Raw genomic sequence first — 23,258 nt, 5'->3', positions numbered from 1 at the left:
GTTCCTAGTGGAGATGTGAAGCTGAAGTTCGCCTGTGTATAGAGCTCCATGATTTGGTTGCTTCTACGCTGGAATGGATAGTAGGTCTTGGGGCACAGGCTTGCACTTTCCAATCCCGTCCAGTGCTGCCACATGGAGAAGATGATGGTGAGACATGAAGATCACCCTTCCACTCGCCTCCTTTTCCTCTCCCAGATGGTCCAGCAGAAATAATAAAGAATCTGGAGAGGAGAAAGGGAAACCACAGCTTTACTTGTTAAAGGCCCTTGTCTAGCACGCTCTAGAGAAGCCGTTTCTCCGAACAACATCGCCACCTGCTGGACACATCTACCAGGTACACCCTGCCTGCTGCTACTGAAGACTGCAGCTCTTACTCTGGTACCTCCATTTTGGAGAAGTCAAGTGGAACCTGATAATTAGAAAGATGAGAAGAGATTAAGAATCCTTGCAAACCAAATAGAAATGATGCACACAGAGGAGTAATTATCCTTGGCACGATGGCACATGCCTATAACCCTAGCTACTCCAGAGACTGAGGCAAGCGGATCATAAGTTGAAGGCCAGTCTGGGAGGGCTTGTTTCAAAACAAACATTTTGTTTGTTTGTTTGTTTTTTGGTACCGGGGATTGAACTCCGGACCTTGCGCTTGCGAGGCAGGTGGTGGAACCACTGAGCTAAATACCCAGCCCGACAAAACAAACATTTTGAAAAGAGGCCTGGGTACATAGCTCGGCTGTACAGCACTTGGCTAGCATGTTCAAGGCAATTTCCTGTACACAGACACAAAAGAAAGGCAGAGGGGGAAAATAGCCAGCAGCCTGGCCACTAGCAGCACCTTTGCTTTCCATGAAACACTGGCAGCTCTGGCAGCTCTGGCTTTGGGAGAAACTGACTGAAGCAGGGATGTGAGCCAGAGGTTCCCCTAAATGCCTCGGCCTGGTTCACTGATGTTTTAACTAACTTGAAATGATGGGGTCCATTGGGCTGCTGTCGCCTCCAGCCCCAAGGTCACCATGTAAAACCAAAAGTGACTGCACTGCTCTGCTCACTGGGCACAGTGCAAGGCCATTCTCATCCTAGTCTGGCCAGCTCTTCCCTGGATGAACCTTGCCACATTTTATCAAATTGCACTGTTATTGATGGCCTTGCTCCTTGGTTTACCACATGGAAAAGTACATACATGGAAACTTAAAAACTTGCCTTTTGGGGCTATAAACTCTGGAAGTGACTCTTGGCTGCTATCTGATAGTTGGATCACTCATGTCCATGTTCACGGTGGGGACTGGTTCTCTGATGGGACTGATTGGCACCAAGCTGGCGGTCAAACATGCAACCCCAGAAGCACCTCCCAATCTGGGTTAACTGGCTGCACAGGACCTTTGACATCTTCTACTCCTGATACCTCACCTCTGTTCACACTTCTTCAAGTTACCATTTCTCTATTCCATTCCCATGTGTAGGCTCAGGCCACATCCTTATTATGGCCTTTGAAACTGAACTGTGCTGGGGAGGGGAAGGGGAAGTGCAAAGGATTAAGATGTGATATGTATGTGTACCAGTTCCCCAAGCTGAATGTAATTTTTTTTTCCCAGTACCGAGGATCGAATTCAGGACCTTGCACTTGCAACCAGGCACAGTGCAGCTGAGCTAAGTCCCCAGCCCAATGAATGTAATTGTTATGTATCACAAACATACACTAACAAAAAGTGAAAAAAAAACCCAAGAATTTACTTAGATTTTTTTCTCCTTGATGAAGGCAGAGTAAGAAGGGGGTCTTCTTACCTTCAAGTTTTTGCTATGGAAAAGTACTGGGGATTGAACCCAGGGTCTCCACACTGAGCTACCTCCCTGGCCCTATTATTATTTATTTATTTTTTTGAGACAGGGTCTCACTAAGTTGCTACATTTCCCAAGCTGGGCTTGAATTTGCAATCCTCCTGCCTCAGCATCCAAGCCAAGAGTGCTGGGATTACATGCATGCAAAATCATGCCTGGCGGCGGTGCTTCTACTGCTGCTGCTGCTGCTGCTGCTTCTCCTTCTCCTTCTTTTCAGTTTTCAGTTTTTAGTTTTTCCTTTGGATGATCCTTTCAAAGTATGAGTCAAATCATATAACTCCTCTGTTTGGATTTCACTCAACCTGAAAGTTAAAACATTCTAATGGCCTGTATGGCTTCCAACTCTGTTACTGCTCTGGCTTCATATCCTGTTATTCTCTCCCCTTACCCATTCAGCCCCTGCCATTGACTTTACTGTTATTCCTGAGACACCCCAACAGTCTCCTGCCTCGAGACTTTTGCTGCTTTTGTCCCCTCTGCTTGGAATACTCTGCCATGCGCCCTCATTCCTGGCTCCTCGCTTCATTCAGGTCTCTGCCTTTCCATGTTAAGGAGCACTCCCCAATCCCTAATATTTTAATACATGCTTGTTGTCTGCTTCCTACAATTAGAGTATGAGCCCCATGAGGTCAGAACTCTGTCATGCTCAGTGATGTAGGTCTAGCACCTAGAGTTGTCCTTGCCAATAGAGAGCATTTCTAAATATTTGTTTAAAAAAATGAATTATGACACAGTCACAGCCCACCATAGTGACAAAGGACAAACTCCTGGGCCCTTCAGACCGACAGAGACTTAAAAGTGTTTTTTGCTAAAACCAAAAGAAACAGAACAAAAAATAAAACTGTGACTCTTGATTTGGGCCTATGGATGCCCAAGGGTTGACTAAAAGCAGAACAAAGCTTGGCCTTCATTTTGGAAAACTGAGTCAAATCCCTTTTCACCTCTGCATTGAGGCATGCTAGTCATTTAAGGAGTATTTGTCTAAAAGTTGGCAAAACAAGATTTATTAACTCTACATTTACCTAGTCTATCTCATCCTTCTTCTTCAAGACTGAGGACACCAAGAGAAGAGATTTACAGCAACATTCAGTTATGCCCAGAAGTCTCCACTGCCCTTAACCTAGTGTCACATTGGATTCCAGCAGAGCCTTGTAAGACTGAGTTGGCCCCAGGCAAGAACAGTCATCTCAAGGGAACCCTACTACACCTGAAGGCATAAGGATCCCCTGGAGCTATGAAAGGAGGACAGAGATATGATCAATCAGCCCACAGCCCACCACAGCACCCTGAAAACAGGCCAGTCTGAGCCTACTGTCTGGACATGTGCCTCCTTCAGTTCCTCAGATAGAATCCTTTTCTCTATTTTCTCTTACTTTCCTTTGTTTGCAGACTGGCTTAATCTTGGTCAGAACTGTCCCCCCTCAAACTTATTTTCTCTACTTTTCAATTAAAGCTTTTCCTTTAAGTTCATGCTGAGTATCTCAGTTTTAATTTCCATTATCACTGAAACAAGGACCCACACTAACCAGTGACAAATGGATGGATAACCACTTCCCCATCCCAAAGAGGTACAACTTCTAGACAATACCAGAGACTCAAAGACAATGGCAACCAAGGCCAGGTGGTCCTCTGCTGACCCTCACTTCACTCCTCAGTATCTTTATTTCTCAGACCCTCTGCCAGCCTAGTCACCTCCGCCCCGTAGCAAAAAAGACAACAAAAACAACAAAGTGATACATTATGTTTAGTTTTGTTAGAAGGTAGGAAAAGAGAAGAAGAACAACACCATAATCTCAATCTTAGGGTTTTTAGTACTTTAAAAATATGATGCACTTAAAAAAATGTTTAGTGAGCTTACTTCTGAAAGATGTATAATCAACTGATTCAGTTTCAGTCATTCGTAAATTTTACAATAACCACTGTTTAATGAGTTGTGTAGAGATCTGAACAATGCTTCAAAAACATTTGAAATAAGAAAAAGGCAAAGATTCTCTTTAGTGAGACAGTGATAAAAACTATCACTTTTATTAACATAGACTAATTATAATCTTTTTATTGTAGCCTCCAATCTAACTGTGAAGCACTGTACCCCTCAGAAGCTACACAACTATGCTGGATGTGGTGGTGCCCACCTGTAATCCCAGCACTCAAGAGGCTGAGGCATGAGAATCACTGTGAGTTCAAGGTCAGCCTGTGCTACATGGTGAGTCCATGGCCAACCTGAACTACATAGTGAGTGCTTGTCTCAAAAAAGACAAAAGGAAGGACTTCCAGAAAGATGGCAGAGTAATGAACAGCAGAGAAACAGCCTCTCTGAGATTTGGTGTCCAGATGTGGGAATACAGCAATGTGAGGAAGAGAAAAAGAAGGGAAGTGGGTCTCCAGGACCCAGCAAGGATCTGAAGTGAGAATTGAAGCACCCAGGGAGAGTGAAGAGAGAGACCTCAACGCAGAAGGAGGTGGCAAGCAACACTCTCTCCCTGAGCCCTGACTCATAGCATGGGAGGGGCAGCTCAAATTTGCAGACTCATGGTGACTACTGGTGACCTTAGAGGCTTCCACAGAAAAATGGGTCAGTGAACACAGCAGACTGCAGAGGCTGGTGAGTTATTCAGGTTCATATGTCCCCCGGGAGAGGGCGACTGGCCAGTAACCATCTTGGAGAGAGGCCAACTGAACTGGAACTCAGAGCAGCTGCAGGTTAGCTCCATCTATCCCATCAGCTCCCAGTGTCAGGTGAGGGAGAACAAAGTTCAAGTCAGCAGGAGTTAAGCAGCCAAGTTCAAGCCAGGTCCCAGCAAGGATATGAAGTGAAAATTGAAGCACACAGAAAGAGTGAAGAGAGAGACCTCAACACAGAAGAAGGAGGTGGTAAGCAACATATGGAAGCACATAGCATATTGCAGGCTGAACAAATCAGGTGCCAGCCTCACAGCCAGAAACCAGGCTGAACTTCAGTGGAACTAAAGGTGAAGGCTTGGTGGAATTATCCACTACCCTCCCATAAATCTACAGCTAGCTTGCTGGGATTAATCAACATGGATCTGGGCTCTCACTGCCCACTCTGTCTACCACTGACAGCAGAGACACAATCTGAGGTGGACATTTTTTTTCTTTTCTTTTTTGTTTTTGTTTTCTTTTCTTTTTTTCTTGACTGTTCTTGTTTTTATATGAGTGTGAACACTGTTTCTAATTTTCTTCTTGTTGTTTTGTTCTGTTACTGTTTTTATTCCTTCTCTCTTTCCCTCCTTTCTTCATCAGTTTCTCAAAATTCTTGTAATCTCCCTTTATCTTCCAGCCTTGCTTCTAATCTCTTCCTCTTCTTCTATTTCTCTATTTTTCCCCCAACCCCTTTTAAATTTTCTCCCTGAGGGTAAAATTGCCATATTGAGGGCATATTTATTATATAGAATTTTCTGGTTTGTTTTAGATTTTGTTGTATAACAACAAATATAGATCATATGGTTAAAGATGGCAAATTAATAGTTACCATAGTTTATCATTTTCTAGGCTGTGTTTGATGCTATTGTTATTGCTGATTGTACTACTTTACCAAGGTGGCATACTTGTTCTAATCAGTTGTTCTTCCTGGTATGCCAAGACTGAGATTGCCTAAGGGACACAAATAATACTATAGCCAGGGCCAAAGAATGAGGGGCTAGGCCAAATAGGCAACAACTTCTGAACTCTAATAAATTGAAGAGGGAAGATCTTTCAACAGATTCAAAACCCAAAAGCCAGCTACATCTGGAAGACATCTCTGAGAAGTGGTCATTTCCTAAGGGTTCTAAATACTAGCAATAAAGCTACCTGCCATAAGTAACTTACAAGCATCAACCCAGGAAATAAACTAACTTTTAAAAAGAAAAGAAAAAGAGAAGACACTTAAGCAAGATGCAACCCCAGACTTCCAGCTCACCAAAGGCAAACCCAGGGAATGGAACAGTTTGAAAGGCACCCACCTGGACTCTCAGAAGTGGTAACAGCCAAAGTGACAAAGTAGATGAATGAGACTCTAGAAAAACTCAAATCAGAAATAATTTCTCACATAACTACAGAGATGGTGACCATAATGAAAGACATGGTTAGTGATGCTAGAGCAGATATAGATTTAAAAAAAAAAAAAAAAAGAGGAGTTTAGGAAAATGATCACCCAACATAGGAAAGAAATGGAATCCATGAAACATTCAAACAGATATCCAGGAGATTAAAAATTACATTGAAAATATACACCACAGAATGAGCCAATGTGAAGACAGAATATCAGATATAGAAGACAGGATTGCAGTTAGTGATCATGAAAAGAAAAATTCCTTAAAAATAGCAAGGGACCACAAAAAAATCAATCCAACAGCTGCTCGATAATGCAAAGAAAAATAACATCAGATTAATTAAAGTCAGTGAAAAAGCAGGAGATAGTGCAAATAACATTTAAAAAAACCTGTTAACAGAAGTAATGCCAGAAAACTTCCCAAGAATGAAAAAAGAATTTGACATACAGATAAGTGAGGCATGTAGAAATCCAATCAGCCATGATCAGAAAAAAACTACACCAAGGCATATAATAGTCAAGATTCCAGAAATTCAGTACAAGAATAGAATATTCAAAGCTGTTAGAGAAAAGAAACAAATCATCTGTAAAGGGAAACCCATCAGAATCACAGCAGATTTCTTAAACTAATTCCTTAAGTCAAGGAGAGCTTGAAGTGAAGTATTTCAATCCCTAAAATGAAAGAAAACAACCTCTAACCCAAACTGATGTACTCCACAAAATTATCTTTCAAAATTGATGGAAAAAAATACTCCCATGACAACACCTGATGAAATTCATGACCACCAAACCAGAACTCCAAAAAGTTCTGAAGGATATTCTAGAAAAAGAAAATGAAGATGACAATTCCAAGACTCCCAGTAGAATGAATCCACCAGGGAAGGCAAATAAATAAATAGAAAGGAAAGAAAGGGAATCAACAACAGAAAAACAATATGTTTACAAGGACAAGTCAATATCAGTTATAACCATCAATGTGAATGGTCTCAACTCACCAATTAAAAGGAACAGACTGGCAGAAAGTATCAAGAAACAAGATCCAACAATATACTGCATACTGGGCCAGGGATTTAGCTCAGTGGTTTCGACGCCTGCTATGCAAGCGCAAGGACCCGAGTTCGATCCCCGGTACCAAAAAAAACCAAAAAAACAAAACAAATATACTGCATACAAGATACACATTTAATTTAAAAAGAAATTAACAGACTGAAAGTCAAAGGATGGAAAGCAATATTCCATGTGACAGGAACCCAGGAAGAATCAAAAGTAGCTATTCTATTTGCAGACAAAGTGGATTTCAAGCCAAGACTGATTAAGAGAGACAAAGAAGGTCACTACATCCTTGTAAAAGGAACAATCCAACAGGAAGAGATGACAATCATAAACATATGCATCAAATACCAGCACACCCAACTATATAAAATAAATATTAATGAACATGAAAAATCAAATAAGCACTAATACAATTATAATGGGGAACCTCAATATGCCACTGCCACAAATAGATCAACTAGACAAAATATCAACAAGGAAATATCAGAACTGAACCAAATTTTTGAACAAAAGAACTTAGTTGATGTGTACAGAGTGTTCAACCCCACATTTGAGTACACATTTTTCAGGCCAGGGATTTAGCTCAGTGGTTTTTCTGCCTGCTGTGCAAGCGCAAGGACCCGAGTTCGATCCCCAGTACCAAAAAAAAAATACATATTTTTCTCAGCTGGATGTTCTCCAAAATTGACCATATGCTAGCTCATAGAACATGCCTAGGTAAATGCAAGGGAATTGAAATTATACCATGCATATTATCTGGCTATAGTGCAATGAAATTGGAAATCAATGGAAAAAGAAACCACAAAAAATTCATAAACACATGGAAATTAATACCCTCCTGAACAACTGGCAAAAAAAGATCAACAGAACAATATTGTGAAATAGGAAGAAATAGCTCAAAATAAAACTGAGTGTCAGCTACTTTGTTAATAATTAAAACGTTTTATGCAAAAAAGGTATAGTTTTCTTAGATGAGTTGAGAGATAAATTAGCAATTAAAAGCATATTCTTTTAAGATCATAATACACAGTGTATTTACCGTTGTTACTCTATTTTGTTATGAAATTTAAGTTTTTCATACAAGTGTTTTTATATTTTCTTTAGTAATATTTACTGTATTACATTAAAATAAAAAAAATTTTTAAATAAGAACTAAGATACATCATGTACAGGTACAAGCACCCAATGATAAATCTAAACATATTGTATACCTAAAATGTACCAATAAAAGAATAAAAATTTAAAAATAAAAAAAATTTTAAAGATCAGTGGAACAGATTAGAAGATGCAGAAACAACTTCAAACATACTCAGCCACCTTATCTTTGACCAAGGAGCTAAATACCTTCACTGGAAGAAAGATAGCCTCTTTAATAAATGGCGGTGGAAAAACTGGTTTTCCACATGCCAAAGATTAAAACAACCCATATCTTTCATCATGCACTAAACTAAAATTGAAATGGATCAAAGATCTAAATGTTAAAACAGAAACACTAAATCTGCTGGAAGAGAGAATAGGTAGAACTGTTGAAGACATGGGTATAGGCAAAGACTTTATGAATCAAACTTCAATTACATGGGGAATATTAGAATAGAATCAACAACTGGGCTCTCGCCTTATTAAAAAAAGCTTTTGCACAGCAAAAGAAATCACCAACAGAGTGAAGAGACAACCCACAGAGTGGGAAAACATTTTCCCCAGTTGTTTCTCAGACAAAGGATTACTATCTAGAATATGTAAAGTATTCAAAAAAATCAGACTCCCCAAATTTAAAAACCCAATCCAAAAATGGGCATATGAAATGAATTGACACTTCTCAGAGGAAGAAGTAGAAATGGCAAATAAATATATGAAAAAATGTTCAACATCACTGGTCAGTCAAGAGATGCAAATTAAAACAACACAGATTCTATCTCATTCCAGAAAGAATGGCAATTATTGAGAAATCAACCAATAACAAATGCTAGTGGGGCTGCAGGGAAAAAGGAACCTTTCTCCACTGTTGGTGGGAGTGCAGACTGGTGCAACCACAGTGGAAATCAGTGTGGAGATTCTTCAAAAAACTAAAACTAGAGGTTCAATTGGACCCAGTTATTCCCCTTCTTGGTATCTTCCCAAAAGAATTAAAAGCATCATACCACAGTGATATATCAGTTTGTAATAGCTAAATCTTGGAAATGCCCATCAACCAATGAATGGATAAAGATGTGGGGTTTTTTTTTTAATACAATGGAGTACTACTACTCTGTCATAAAGAAGGATAAGCTCAAGACATTTTATTATTTCACTTTATTAAGTGAAATAAATCAGACACACATGTTTATATACTGCATTGTTTCTGTGGCATAAGAAACTGAAAGTATAAATAAGGACCAAAATATATAATAGATATTGGGAAATGGGAAGAAAATGTTCAAATGAGAAAGGGAACAAGGGAGCAGGGAGAGGGAAAAGAAGGGACAAGAAAAAAGAGAATAGAAGGAAAAAATGGCAACAAAGCTTTTGTAAATAAGGAGGAAAAGGGGTTGAAGAAAGGGTAGGGAAATGGGGGGAAAAAAGAATTTTTCTAAAAATTTAATTTTATTGGTACAATTTAATTTACATAATAATCACATTCATCATAGGAAATTTGTACCTGTACATGATTTATCTTGATTCCTTTAAAAAATTTGTACAGATACAAATTCCCTATGATGTGATCATTATGTATATCTAAAGTATACCAATAAAAAAATAAATAAATGGGCCGGGGATTTAGTTCAGTGGTTCCACCACCTGCCTTGAAAGCACAAGGACCTGAGTTCAATCCCCGGTACCAATAAATAAATAAAAAATTAAAAATAAATAAATAAATATTTCCTCCTTTAAAAAAAACGAATAAGAAGAGGAGGAGAAAGCTGCCCACTTCTTAGAAAGAATGGATTTGCTGAGGATTGTGGTATATGCCTATAATCCCACCTCACCTATTTAGGAGGATGAGGTAGGAGGATTGCAAGTTTATGGCCAACCCAGGCAATTTAGCAAGATCCTGTCTCAAATTAAAAAGAGCTGGAGATGTAGCTCATTGTGAAGGTCCTGAGTTCAATCCTAGTACTGGGAAAGGATGGGGGTAGATTTTTCTGGTCTTACTTTTCCTGAGAGAAATGAGGCACAAATCCTTTTCTTTTTTCTTTTTTTTTTTTGGTACTGGGGATCGAACTTGGGTCCTTCCATGGCAGAACCACTGAGCTAAATCCCCAGCCCACAAATCCTTTTCTTTGACAACCCCTCAGATGGCCCAGACCTTGGAGGTTTATTGGCGGTGTCTACAATGAGGCAAATTCTTTTTCTCACTGTAGGATTTCTCAGATTTCTTCCTGTGAGCACTGTTGGCCCTTTAACTTTCCTTCATCCAGGCTCCTATGCAGAGAAATTGCTTAATTTCTCTAAGTCACCATTATTACCAGAAAACCTCTCCTGGAACCAACCTACTTTCTAGGAGCTTATACTTCAGCAGGGTGGTACAGATCAACAACTTGAAGGGGCAACAGGAGGGACAGGAGATGCAATGTTCTGGAGCATTCACTCAAAAAATATTTAGGCACCATTTTGGGCACACGAGATAAAGTGATGAACCAAACCAAGGAACTCAGGCCTTTAGGTGGGAGAGAATAAAGCATGTGGAAAATGATACGAAGATCTGGGTGTGATGGTGTACGCTTGTAATCTCAGTACTCTCTGGAGGCTGAAGCAGGAGGATCCCCAAATTGAGCCAAGCCTGGGTAATTTAGCGAGAACTTTTCTCGAGTTTAAAAATTAATAAAGCCAGGTGTGGTGGCACACGCCCGTAATCCCAGCAATCGGGAGGCTGAGGCACGAGTATTCCCACGAGTTCCAGCCTACCCTGGGCTACAAAGTGAGTTCAAGCCAGCCTGAACTGCATAGGGAGACACTGTCTCACAAAAAAAAAAAAAAAAAAAAAAGTGCTACTGTGTTCTCTCTTGCACGGTGGCCTGCCCTCACACTGTAGGGTGTACTTCTTTTCCTACTTTTACTTGGCCCAAACTCGCTCTGTAGAACTTTTAATTTTTCTACCTTTAATAAAACTTTGCTACTGTTTAAAAAACAAACAAACAAACAAACAGGGGCCGGGGATTTAGCTCAGTGGTTTCGCCGCCTGCTGCATAAGCACAAGGACCCGAGTTTGATTCCCGGTACCAAAAAACCAACCAAACAAAAAAGTAACAAGAGCTGGGGATGTAGCTCAGTGGGATGGCCTTGAGTTCAACCTCCAGTACTGAAAAACGAAAACATGAGGGCCAGTGTGGCTGAAGCACAAGGATCAAGGGCTGGAAGAGCAGAGGCCTGGGCCAACTGGCAGTCAGGATCGGATCACGCAGGGGCTTTCAGGCTGTGATGACAAGTTTGGTTTGCATACTGAGGGCAATAACGTGACATTTTATTCATTCTGTAACAGGCTTAAGAATTGGGCATTTTCATCCCAATTTTACAGACACAGCCGATCAAGTTGGACAGAGTGTTAAGTGATTTGTCCAGGGTCATCCGCGAGAGGCGGGGACAGGGTCTGCAAAATTCTCCGGAAAGCCAGTCCTGCAAGTACACAGCCCTACTTATGGAACTCCCCAACCCCGCGCCACGTGGATATTGAGCATGCGCCATTCTCGACGGAAGCCGGGTAGTAAGGGGGCGGGGCTGAGGCTGGCGGGCGTGGGGAAAATGGCGGCGGCGGCTGCGACAAACGGGACCGGAGGGAGCAGCGGGATGGAGGTGGATACAGCAGGTAACGGGCCATGCGGGGCGGCTTCTGGAGACACCATTCGGGGGTGCGTTAAGGCCTTCCTGGACACCCGGGAGAAGCAGCATCTCTTCCCGGGTAACTTGGAGGAGAAATGGAGGGCCCAGGCTCTGCCGTCCCCCACTCCTATTTCTAGGGAAGAACGTGGGGCGCGGACTGTCACTCTCCTTTCCCTCCACCCATAGTAGTCCCCAGCGTCATGGCCTCCGGAGTCACAGGTAGCGTTTCCGTCGCTCTTCATCCCCTTGTCATTCTCAACATCTCAGACCACTGGATCCGCATGCGCTCCCAGGAGGGGCGTCCTGTACAGGGTGAGTGTTCTGCATAAATTTCTAACCCTCTGCGTTAGACCTTTCCTCCAAACAGTGGTCTTTCCCCCTTTATTGAAGGCAGTTCCCTCTCCCTCAAATTACTGTTTTCCCCAAGGTTCACACTGGCCCCAGACCCACAGGTGATTAGGGGAATGTTTTAGATGCTTTACCCTCACCTGTTCCTGTCACTCTCTCCCCCAGTGATTGGGGCTCTGATCGGGAAACAGGAGGGCCGAAATATCGAGGTGATGAACTCCTTTGAGCTGCTATCCCACACCGTGGAAGAGAAGATTATCATCGACAAGGAATATTATTACACCAAGGAGGAGCAGTGTGAGAGGGGAATTGAAGCGGGGAATAGGAGTGGGAGTTTAAAAAGAAAAAAAGTGCAAGGTGGGGAAAATCCAGAGGGTTGGGAAGGAGCAAATTAGAAAGGAGGATGAGAACCGAGAGGGATGATGGAAAGTATCTGAAGAGATCTCCAGGGGGAAAAAGCACATTTAGGCATTTCTCCAAATGAAAGAAGACAGGCTGGAAAGAAGTAATTATTCTAAACTGGACCCAAATTTGAGGAGGTAGCAGTTGGTAAAAATACACCAGGAGCTTCAAACTGAGGAAGGGTGGTTTAAAGAAATACTGTGTGCTCTGGCCCCTTCCTCTCCAGTTAAACAGGTATTCAAGGAGCTGGAATTTCTGGGTTGGTATACCACAGGGGGGCCGCCTGATCCCTCCGACATCCACGTCCATAAGCAGGTATACACACTCAACGTGTGCATGCTGGGGCAGAGAATAGAGGAGGGAGAAGATGAAAGATAGACATTGAGTTTGCTATGCGTTGCCCCTCTCTTTCAGGTGTGTGAGATAATTGAGAGCCCCCTTTTCCTTAAGTTGAACCCTATGACCAAGCACACAGATGTGAGTATTCTGACCCCAGGCCCATTTTGTCCTGCTTGTCTATGCTGTACCTTTTATCCTCATCCCCTCATCCCCTGCTGTATTTTACTGTGTGACACATCTTTACTGGAGAGTGCCAGGGCTGAATCTCTGTGCTGCCATTTATGAGCTGTGTGACTGAGTTATTCATAAACCTCTAACCAGCCCTGTCACACATCAAGTGGACATAATCCCTACTTCACTGGGTTCTTGGGGAAACTAGCTGAGAAAGAATGTGTGAAAAGGCCCAGGCCAACTTGGAACATAGTGTAAGTTCAAGTGTGTTTGCCTTTAGTAAGAACTCTTCTCCATCTGTTCTTTACAGCTGCCTGTCAGCGTGTTTGAGTCTGTCATCGATATAATCAATGGAGAGGTAGGTAGTACACTACCCTTCAACCTTCAGATCCTGCTCTTTGCCTGTTTCCTGCTTTTGACTCTCCCTATGTGGGATATTGTGCCCTGCAGGCTACAATGCTATTTGCTGAGCTCACGTATACCCTGGCTACAGAGGAAGCTGAACGCATTGGTGTAGACCATGTAGCCCGAATGACAGCAACAGGCAGTGGAGAGAACTCTACTGGTAAATGGGGAGTGATTCCTTGGAAGGGGTGGGTTACCACGTGCCTTCTTACCCTTCACCTGTCCCTGTCCCCGTGCAGTGGCTGAACATTTGATAGCACAGCACAGCGCCATCAAGATGCTGCATAGCCGTGTCAAGCTTATCTTGGAATATGTCAAGGCCTCTGAAGCAGGTAGGACAGGTGCATCCCTCACACTTCACTGTTTTTCCTCTCCCGTGGGGAAGTGACAGCATCTGCATCATTGCAGCCTTTTTGTACCCTTAGGAGAAGTCCCCTTCAACCATGAGATCTTGCGGGAGGCCTATGCTCTGTGTCACTGCCTCCCAGTGCTCAGCACAGACAAATTCAAGACAGACTTTTATGATGTGAGTGTAAATCTTTGGGTGGGGAGGCAGGGCTTACACCATCATTTCTGTAGCAGGGCATGGACTGTTGTCGCCTGGGCATGATATGAGGGACCCTCTGGGGAACTGGTTCTTTCTGTTCCTTCCCAGCAATGCAATGATGTGGGCCTCATGGCTTACCTTGGCACCATCACCAAAACTTGCAACACCATGAACCAGTTTGTGAATAAATTCAACGTCCTCTACGACCGACAAGGCATCGGCAGGCGAATGCGAGGACTCTTCTTCTGACAAGGGTACTTGAAGGGATCATGCGCAGGGGTCAGACAACTGTTCCACAGGGGCTGGGCGCTACTCTCTTTAGAAACTGCTGTCATTAATAAAAGGAGAGCAGCCCCTCAGCACCCCTTCCCAGTGGCTTTGTCCTCTCTGTCAGGCACCAGAAGGGTCTCTCAACTTGGACCTTAAAAGGATGCTTTTGGAGGAAAAAAAAAAAAGATGTTTCCTTTCCAGCCTTGCTCAGAGACAGAGTCCCTGTTTATTAAATCAGCTCATGATCCCCTTCAGTAACCCCAAGTTCACTGCTGAGGGGACTGTATGTTCATTCAGGTGGTTTTAGACTAAGTCAAAGGCTCCCTGCTTCCACCTGCATGGTCTTTGTTCTGTCCTTTAATGTTGTCCCCTGACATTGGCTTACATAGGCCAACTCTACAAACCTAAGTAACAGCTTTCCCCAGCTAAATTAATTTTATTAGAAGTATTTCTCACTTAAAAAGGGAAAGGAGGATATTAAGGTTTTTTTGGTGCCAGCGATCGAACTCAGGGCCTTGCACTTATGGCGCCACCAAGCTAAATCCCCAGCCCCTTGAGCCCATTTTTATCCTAGGCAACTCAAAAGCCTTGACCCTATGGGGACTGGGAATTACTGAGTAGTTTCTGTTATTTCTGCACATACTACATTGGTGTATGTGTTAGGACCCTGAGGTGCTTCCACCTTATAAGGCAAGAGGGACTCAAATCCTCCATGCTTTAAAGAGGCGGCCAAGAAGGGGTCTAAAGATCAGGCAGTGTATGTGATTCCATGTGCCAGGTGATACATTCCTACGTCAATCTGCAGTTCCCCAGTTTCTATTACTTCATGAATAGGGCTTTAAAGGAAGAGTTGACAGGACAGGAAATATGTCTGACGGGAGCATTTAAGAACCAAAAAAGGAAGCTAGGTGTGGTGGTACACCCTGGTAAACCCACCTACTTAGGTGGCTACTGCTCACCATTTGAGGCCAGCCAGGGCAACATCCACAAGGCCTTAGGCTTGATCCCAGTAACACACACAAAGGATAAACTGGCCCAGATGTGGTGGCACACTTGTAATCCCAGCACTCTGGAGGCTGAGGCAGAAGGATCACTGCAAGTTTGAGGCCAGCCTGGCCTACATAAATTTAGGGCCAACCTGAATTACAGTGATTATTTCAAAAACTGAAAAGTAAAGGATAAACTGGCCCTGAGGCTGGGCATCTCATATTGGTGCTGTATCCCAGTCAAGACTGGCACACAGTAGATATTTGAGACTAAATAGAGGGAGTGAAAACGGGCAGGGGGCTGAGAAGGAAAACTGGAGCATATGAGAAAATGTAGTCCCAGCCCAAACCTAAAGGTTTACCGCAGCAGGGACATTTATTCCTTAGCTGCATTCCCCAGTGTCTGTACTTGTGCTTAGCAGGTAGGCAAAGCACTTTTTATCAGTTTACTGAGTGGATGAAATCAAAAGGAGTGCACTATGAACCTATAGGTCAAACTCTGCTAAGTCAGTCAGGCATAGTTTGGAAGATGGCATTCAACATTCTTTATTAGCAAAAGGAATAAAAAGTCCAACATGGGAAAAAGGGAATCTCTGTCCCCTTCAGCGCATCACACCCTCAGAAGGGGCAGGTTAGCATGTGATCCCAGGTGGGCCCTAGGGTCTCAAGCAGGATGTAATCAGACAAAGGTGATCCGTGTTCGGGAAGCATTGACCTGCCAGACATTTAACTCCTCGTATTCATCTAGAGCCGCCTGGAACTGGGCAGGTGTGAAGCCACGTGATATGCAGCGCTGCTCTGCCTCAGAAAACCGGACACTTCGGCCCCCTGAGACCAGTTCACGGACAGTGGCAAATATCACATCTGCTGGTCTCTGGGTCCTGAAGGAAACACATGAGTTTGTAAGATCAGGGCAGAAATCAGGACACTCGACAGCGAGAGGATGGTGGTTGGTGTTAAAATTCTGAGGCCAACCTTACATGCTTGTGAGTACGGAAGCCACAAAGATGAAGTGACCTGCTCAAGAAACCCAAGGTGACTCATTTCATCCTTCATTGAGCCACTCACCTAGCTGTTTGCCCTTTGTCGCCTAGAAGTGAGTCCTTTGACATCTCCATTAGTCTTATGGCTTCATTTACGTCTTCCTTCTCCACTGTGTCCACCATTCGCAGGCGTGCCTAAGAGCAAGGCAGGGGAGAGATGGAGACGGGAGGAGGGGAAGGGACTAAAGTCAGGGATCCCCCTCGTTCCAGTTGAAGGCGGGACAAGCCATGTGTTTCCTACTAGGTCACAGGACAAAAGTGAGGACCCCACCCTACACCCCCATCCGCAGTGTTGGGCCGGCACTGTCAGACCGAGACAAGTGCAATGCCCAGGGCAGCGTCCAGCAATTGCCCAAGTCTCCGCCTCTCAACACTGGCCAGTCCCGGTGTTCAGCTATCCTGTGAGGGAGATCAGACCCTTGTGAGCTCCACTGGGCTCCCTGCCATGACTGATGGAGCCTGGGGAGCTCAGCCAAGGTGCCTGGCAGCGGTTGTGTCCTGGGGGCTCGGGAAGTGCTAGCTCAGCAGTAGGTCGGGTAATCACACTACCTGCACGAACAGCACTTTGGAGCCCCCATGACTAAGGTCCAAGATGTGAGGACAGAAATGAAGGGTTATAGCACAGGATCTAGCATTCGGGGTGAGATGAACCCACCCACCCAAAGGCTGCGGGAGTGAGAAGGCCTTTCCCTCCATGGGCGCTGTGCATGCCCTGCTGGAGCAGCAAGTACCCACAGTGCGGTAGCACAGAGAGGACCACTATCTGCACTGTCAGCACTTTAGCCCCGGCAGGGCCAGTGGGAGGGAGGCGGCCACATCAAGGTGAGGACCACACTGGGGCGAGTTGCCAGATAAGGGTCACAACAGACCAGCCTCCAGCACTACAGGGAGCAGCACTCACCAGAGCAGTGGAGAGCCGGAGAATAGCCAGCAGGGTCCGGGCAGAGGTGTAGGTGGCATCCTTACTGGCCCAAGCCTCTCGCCTCATCTCCACATATGCTGCTGTGATATAGTCAGCCAGAGACTCAGGTACCGTGGGTTGCTTCTCTCGGCACATAGCTATGTACCGTCTGTGGGAGAAAGACTTGGTGGGAAAGCAGAAGAGGGATGCGGAAGAGTGCACAGACACGGTTTGTTTCTGCTTAAAGGCTCCCATTTGAGAAAATTCTTGGAAGACATTTTAAGTAGGAAAAAAAGTCAGTGAATGATTATTTGCTTGGCTGGAGTATCACTGAGGGATTTCCCCAAATGTAATCTGCCAGTGCATTTCCAATTACTTCCAACTTTTCAGAAAAATGGCCTTTGCCAAAACAAAACAAATACACCTGCCAGAGAGATGAACCAGACTCTTCTCTGAGCTTAGGGTGTAACTAAAGGGAATAGGTATACTTTACAAAGAGAACAGGTCAATGGAGCAGGATCCAAGTTGGGCAAACAGCTATGCCTGGTTCAGGACAGCACTGGAGGAAATAACGAAGGTTCTGGCGATGTGTGGTTCGATTCACTGTTCTCAGGCTCAGGAATGTCAGAAGAGGTGTAGTGGTGAAAAATACACACTCCAACTGAAAGTTTCTCAACAAACAGGCCAAGACACTGCCATGCACCAGGCTTCTTTGGGACACACCAGTTCCCACCCAGCCCTCCTACCTCATAAGCTTCATGTCCAAAGGTTCAAACTTGGCAGGGGGCTGCCGGCTGTGCTGGTGCACATAGGTGATGTGCTGGGCCAACCTGGGAAGAGTAGAAGCAAAAAAGGAACACTTTAGGGCTGCACGCCAAGGCCTAACCCAGTAACCCTTGCTCAGCTCCACCCCTTCCTCCTTCCATATCAGCTCAGGCTGACCCTCTATCTCCCAAAGAACTATGGACCGGCCTGTTCTAAGAGGCGGCAGCTCTGGAGTTTCCATGAGTAGGCAAGTAGAAGGATTTTCCTAACTTCACTCCCTCCCTCCAGCCCAGCAAAAGGGCTCTCTGGGCACTGAGCTTCCCTCACCGGAGGTCATTGTCTCGGTCAGGCCGATCCTGAATCAGCCAGAGAAGGTCAAATCGAGAAAGCAGTGCAGCAGGAAGCTGTATGTTCTGCTCCAGGCTGCGGCGGGGGTTGTAGCGCCCATAGGCAGGATTGGCAGCAGCCAGGATGGAACAGCGGGCATTGAGTGTGGTGAGAATGCCAGCCTTGGCAATGGAGATGGTCTGCTGCTCCATGACCTCGTGGATGGCTGTTCGGTCAGCCTCTGCCATCTTGTCAAACTCATCGATGCAGCACACACCCTGGTCAGCCAGCACCAGAGCCCCACCCTCTAAGGTCAGCTCTCCACTCACAGAGTCTCTCAGAACAGCTGCTGTGAGCCCTACTCCAGAGGAGCCCCGGCCGGTTGTATACTGGCCTGGAAGGAAAGAAAGCAGCAGGCATTTAGAGAATGAGAGAAGGAAGCAAGCACAGGGTGAGCACTCAAGAAATGGGACCAGTGAGGTGAGGCCTTACTGAACTGCTCTTCCCCAGGCCAGGCCTTCCTGAGGTGGCTGCAAAGTGTGGGTGCTGGACTGGCAACATTTCCCTTTCCCCACTATCAACCCTCCTGAAGGCCTCCACTTCCCAATCACAGCCTTTTCAACAAACACTGTGCTCTATCCCTGTTCCTACTTACTGCGGGGTGCCAGGCGATCAATATAAGATAGCAGCTGAGACTTGGCCACACCAGGATCCCCCATCAGGCAGATATTGATGTTGCCTGGAAGAGAAGGGAGCTGAGTGACCATTCTCTCAATGCACGTTGTCCAACAAAAAACACTTCTGTCTCCACTCCTGCAGTTCACGTCATCTGTTTTTTTTGATACCGGGGATCGAACTCAGGACCTTGTGCTGGCGAGGTAAGTGGCGGAACCGAGCTAAATCCCAGGCCCATGTCATCTGTTTTAAACAACACAAATGCAACTATGGAGCCAGGATGCCAGATCTTATTCCATGGGGTACATGGACACTAACATCGTTCTATTTTTCCTCCCAACTGACTTCATTTACCATAAATCTCTCCATTTCCTCCTTACCCCTGATTTTCATGCCACGAGGAGACTGGTCCACACCGCCCACCAGCAGCAGCAATAGTGCCTTCTTCACATCTTCATGCCCATATATCTCTGGGGCAATAGAAGTGGCCAACTTTTCATAGAAATCCTCCTCTGCAAGGAAATTACATTATTTTCTGGGGGACAAGGGCTAGGATGAAACTTGACCCCACCCTGTTCTCTCCCTTGGCACTTCACCTGCAATTTGCCTCAGCTCCTCCCTGCTCAGCTCTCCAGCCCCAGCCTCATCATCCTCACTCTTATTCATCTTCACAATTCGGTGGGCTTCCAGGTAAGTTTCTGAGAGTAAGCCCTTGGGACAAGAAAGCACAGGGCTGTAAATGAAATCCTTTTAACTTGCCCAGCACCTGATTCTCTAATAGTTCTTCACAAAAACCCTTTGTCCTAGTTTGGTGTTTTACTGCTGCTAGTTTTCTCTAAGGGGACAAAGAGTCCCTTTCTTACCTGGACTACCTGTCGGAACCCTGTGCGCAGAACTGGCAAGAAGATACCAGTGACACTGACATGGTCCCCAGGCTGGGCAATCCTTGTGTTCTCTCCTTCTACCATCACCGTGATACTGCGAGGGATGTTTCCCACGGGCACTTGGTCACTCTAGCAGAGAGTACATGGGACAAGGAGAAAAGAACATTAAGGCCCACAGGGACCTGAACTTCATTCCTAGATATCACACTCTTAAGACTTCTCTCAGCCTGTCCAGCTTCAGATTAGATTAAGGGAAACCGTGGCCTTAACCTCTTCCCAACTCAGTCAGTGACTTTTCTGCCTCAGCTCTTCCCTCTTTTGTTCTTTCTTTCTGCCACTCCTCCACCTGCCTTGGGCCGTATACCCCAAATTTACATGTTCTTGCATCTTCATCTCCTGGAATTTGATAAACTTGGAGCCACGTGTCTGCAGATACAACCGCCCTCCTGAGCGGTTAGTTTGGCACTCCTGGCTTGGGCACATGATCAGAGGCATGAAAGTGGGAGCCTGGACCTAGAACACGAGAAAAAAGAACCAAAGGAAATCAGAAGGAAAAAAGCCCCTCACAGCCACCACTTGAATCATTTCCTATCCACAGCAAACATCCTGGAAGTATTAAGAACACCCTGAACTATTCTGCGTCAATAATGACAATCCCCAACAAAACAGATGGGATGACTACTATGTACCAAAGAAAGAAAAATATGTGACCATCTTTCACAGTAACAAGAGTAAAGGACACATTAACACCAATAGATAAAATTACTTCCTATAAAAATGACCAACAGAGTCGAGTGAGTTCTTGCTCCATACCGGTTGGTAGGTCTCTGCCCCACACTGGTCACAAGTGTAAGTAGCCACCACCATCCTGGGTTTGACTTCAGAGACACGAGTGACGATTCCACGCACAGTTACCAACTTTCCCACAGAGTCAGCCCGTACTTCCCGGATCACACGAGGCTTGTTGCTGCTTGGACCTTGAAAATACAGCTCACTAAGGGGAAAAAGTTGTAATCAATAAGATCCAGAGAAAGTCCCGGACCCTTCCCCAAGTCGAAGTCACACTCACAATCTTCGCATGAGCTCAGGAGGGTACTGGTTCTGGGGGCTTCGGGTTGCCCCAGGGTCCCGGCTCCGCTGTTCCATCATCAGCCGGTGCTCAATATAAACATCCAAAACGTCTTTATTTACCACCTAAGAGAAGTAGGAAAAGAAAACAGGAACACCACAATGAGGCAAGGAAGCCAGGTGTGGTGGCACACACCTATAATCCTAGTACTTGGGAGGCTGAGGCAGGAGGATAGCCATGAGTTCAAGGCCAGCCTGAACTACATATTGAGACTGTCTCAAAAAAAGACCAAAAAAAGACAAGGAAAGGAGAACACAGAAGGCACCAGGCAGAATCAGTGCCCTCTTTCTGTCAGCTCACAAGCCCTTGGGATCCAAGAAGTCTCAAAAACTTCATTTCCTTGCTGTGCTGTGTCTTACAACCACTCACCTCCCTCTCCTTGTACTGAGGCAGGCGCTCTTGTATAGCATCAGCAAAGAGCTTGGCATAGCGCTTGGCATTCTCACAAATTGAGTCTACCAACTCAGGGTCATCCTCAGCTACGTCATCCAGGTCCACATACATTGCCACTTGTTCACGATGAGCCAGACGAACCTAAGGTTGGGAAAAGGCAACACCTCAGGGCCAGGTTTATCCTGTTCACCCCCAAAACCCATTGTTGTGGGTCTCTGGTTATCCACAGTGAGAAAGAGCAGCACAGGACAGCAATACTCACATCCCTGCCCCCTAAAGATAACCTACCTCCCAAGTCTTATAAACACTGTTCATTACAAGGTAGCATTATACCACTTAAGTGCCCTACTATACGGGTCGCTTACAGACCAACATACCTGCAGAAACAAGCCAAGCCACTTTTCACAGCTCCTTAAGCTCCACCCACTCCCAACCCCCTTCACCCTGTGTTGGACTTACCAACTGACTCTCATACTTGAACTGCTTCTTTCCAAATTCATCATCCTGGTAAAACTCTTGTAGAAACTTCTTAACCTTTTCTACAATATAAATATAATATTACAAGGAGCAATCTTTCTTTCGGATTCCTTACTACAAATCCCTAACGAAAGTCTAAAAACTCACTTTTGTTGTAAACAGGACCCACCAGTTAATCATATAAACATGTAAATAAGTCTACATAGTTCTCCCCAAAGCGGGGAGGCTTCCTTTTTCCAAATATATTTTAAACCAGGGACGAATATGCAGTTAGGAGTCTTACCCAACACCTTTCCCTGGGGGAATTCCAGTCTCAGCCTTAAGTCATGAATCTCAGCACCCTTCTCCAACGGCCTCCCGAATCTCACAACACCCTTAGGTCTCAAGGTCCTCGGCTCTCCTTCCACCTGTATAACTCCTCCTTTTCTTGGGGTTCTCCAAAGCTGTGCTCTCGCCCGGACCTCCGTCACCAGGACAGTACCCTACCCCACCCCCACTCCCGCCACTGCTTCCGTTCTTAGTAAACAAAGAAGCACATGGGCTCCGCTTCCAGCCGCCTCACCGCCTAGGATTCCTCCGCCCGAGGCGGGAGTCCGTCTGGCGATTGGCTAGCACGCCCAGGCCCCTTCTTCCCAACCCTCGGCCGCCTCTGGCGGGTTGGCTCTAAGTCCCCGAATTCCAGGGCACGCCCCCACCCTCGGCAGCTGTCTCGGAGGCCACCGCGCGGAAGGACACTGTTTACAGACGACACTCCCTCCGACTGCACCGCGCCACTTCCGCCCGCCTCCACTTCCGCTCAGAGGGCGGCTGGAAATGCCCAATCGCAGCGCGCAGCGGCCCCTGCCAGCCCGCCCGCCCCGGAGCTTCGGCGCGCCTCGACTGGACGCGGGAACAGGCGAATCTCCTAAGGCTTGGAGGGAGGCGGATCCGGTGTTCCCAACACGGAGGCTGCGAGACCTTAGACGACCAAGGCCTAGCACTCGTTCTCTTGCGGGCACGACCCTTCCCGCTTCTGCAGCCCCAGCCGAGTTACCCTCCCACGACCCCAACACCTTTCCCGGGCAGGACTACCGGTTCTTCTACCCCGACGCCCACCGTGCGCCTCCCAGACTGTCTGTCTCACACCCGTCGCCGCCCAACCCTGTCTCTGGCCTCACTCTTCCCAAGCCCGCCGCCTCCGACCCCACTCACACCAACAGGTGTCAGCCAGGCGGCCTCCCGCGCAGAGCCCTCCTCCCAGGTTTGCAGGCCCTTACCTTTCTCAAGTGCGTAGTCCTTCAATGCCATCGCTGCCGGTGACCGCTTGGCAGCAGTTGGCGAGGGTACTAGTTCAGCTCCAGGGAAACAAACCGGCCACACACAGGACCGTGCAAAACCAACCGAAATTGGCGCGAAACGTCGCCTCCCATGTGACCGGCTACGCCGCGCTCGGGCCAATCGAAAAGGAAGGCCTTTCTCCCCG

General features: G+C 45.7%; 2 protein-coding genes across 5 annotated transcripts; one reads left to right on the top strand and one right to left on the bottom strand.

Moving 5' to 3' along the window:
- The first annotated feature begins 11,583 nt into the window (after positions 1-11,583).
- Positions 11,584-16,319, top strand: Cops6 (COP9 signalosome subunit 6). 2 transcript variants are annotated; one of them, XM_004840221.3, is made up of 11 exons: positions 11,584-11,720; positions 11,921-12,046; positions 12,248-12,379; positions 12,711-12,799; positions 12,899-12,961; positions 13,305-13,352; positions 13,445-13,559; positions 13,639-13,731; positions 13,825-13,925; positions 14,055-14,200; positions 15,951-16,319. In XM_004840221.3, exons 1-10 carry the CDS (start codon positions 11,591-11,593, stop codon positions 14,193-14,195), a joined length of 1,038 nt encoding a protein of 345 aa, XP_004840278.2. In that variant the 5' UTR covers positions 11,584-11,590; the 3' UTR covers positions 14,196-14,200; positions 15,951-16,319. The 2 variants fall into 2 exon arrangements, with proteins under 2 accessions (XP_004840278.2, XP_004840279.2); XM_004840222.4 differs by lacking the exon at positions 15,951-16,319 and having other exon boundaries at positions 14,055-14,305.
- On the bottom strand, positions 15,733-23,247 carry Mcm7 (minichromosome maintenance complex component 7). Of its 3 annotated transcripts, none has more exons than XM_004840223.4 (15): positions 23,053-23,247; positions 21,779-21,858; positions 21,296-21,460; positions 20,867-20,991; positions 20,611-20,791; positions 20,173-20,310; positions 19,777-19,926; positions 19,510-19,624; positions 19,294-19,425; positions 18,894-18,977; positions 18,239-18,632; positions 17,893-17,976; positions 17,147-17,315; positions 16,271-16,380; positions 15,733-16,083 (listed from the first exon to the last, which is right to left on the bottom strand). In XM_004840223.4, exons 1-15 carry the CDS (start codon positions 23,081-23,083, stop codon positions 15,882-15,884), a joined length of 2,160 nt encoding a protein of 719 aa, XP_004840280.1. In that variant the 5' UTR covers positions 23,084-23,247; the 3' UTR covers positions 15,733-15,881. The 3 variants fall into 3 exon arrangements, with proteins under 3 accessions (XP_004840280.1, XP_004840281.1, XP_087051915.1); XM_004840224.4 differs by lacking the exon at positions 23,053-23,247 and adding an exon at positions 22,080-22,560; XM_087195789.1 differs by lacking the exon at positions 23,053-23,247 and adding an exon at positions 22,359-22,532.
- Between the last annotated feature and the right edge of the window lie 11 nt (positions 23,248-23,258).

Source organism: Heterocephalus glaber, unplaced genomic scaffold, assembly GCF_053883595.1.
Source record: "Heterocephalus glaber isolate CG9 unplaced genomic scaffold, H.glaber_assembly_v1.0 deba00001610, whole genome shotgun sequence".
Lineage (NCBI taxonomy): Eukaryota > Metazoa > Chordata > Mammalia > Rodentia > Bathyergidae > Heterocephalus > Heterocephalus glaber.
The sequence above is the reverse complement of the archived record's forward strand: the minus strand, read 5'-3'. Positions and strand labels throughout refer to the sequence as shown.

Coding starts and splice junctions, on each gene's coding strand:
- Mcm7 (XM_004840223.4), bottom strand. CDS start 23,083: ATGGCATTGAAGGACTACGCACTTGAGAAAG. Junction 18,633..18,893: donor TGATCGCCTGGCACCCCGCA/GTAAGTAGGAAC, acceptor CTTTCCTTCCAG/GCCAGTATACAACCGGCCGG. Junction 16,084..16,270: donor GACAAAGGGCAAACAGCTAG/GTGAGTGGCTCA, acceptor TGTTTCCTTCAG/GACCCAGAGACCAGCAGATG.
- Cops6 (XM_004840221.3), top strand. CDS start 11,591: ATGCGCCATTCTCGACGGAAGCCGGGTAGTAAGGGGGCGGGGCTGAGG. Junction 11,721..11,920: donor GATGGAGGTGGATACAGCAG/GTAACGGGCCAT, acceptor CTCCACCCATAG/TAGTCCCCAGCGTCATGGCC. Junction 13,732..13,824: donor TGTCAAGGCCTCTGAAGCAG/GTAGGACAGGTG, acceptor TTGTACCCTTAG/GAGAAGTCCCCTTCAACCAT.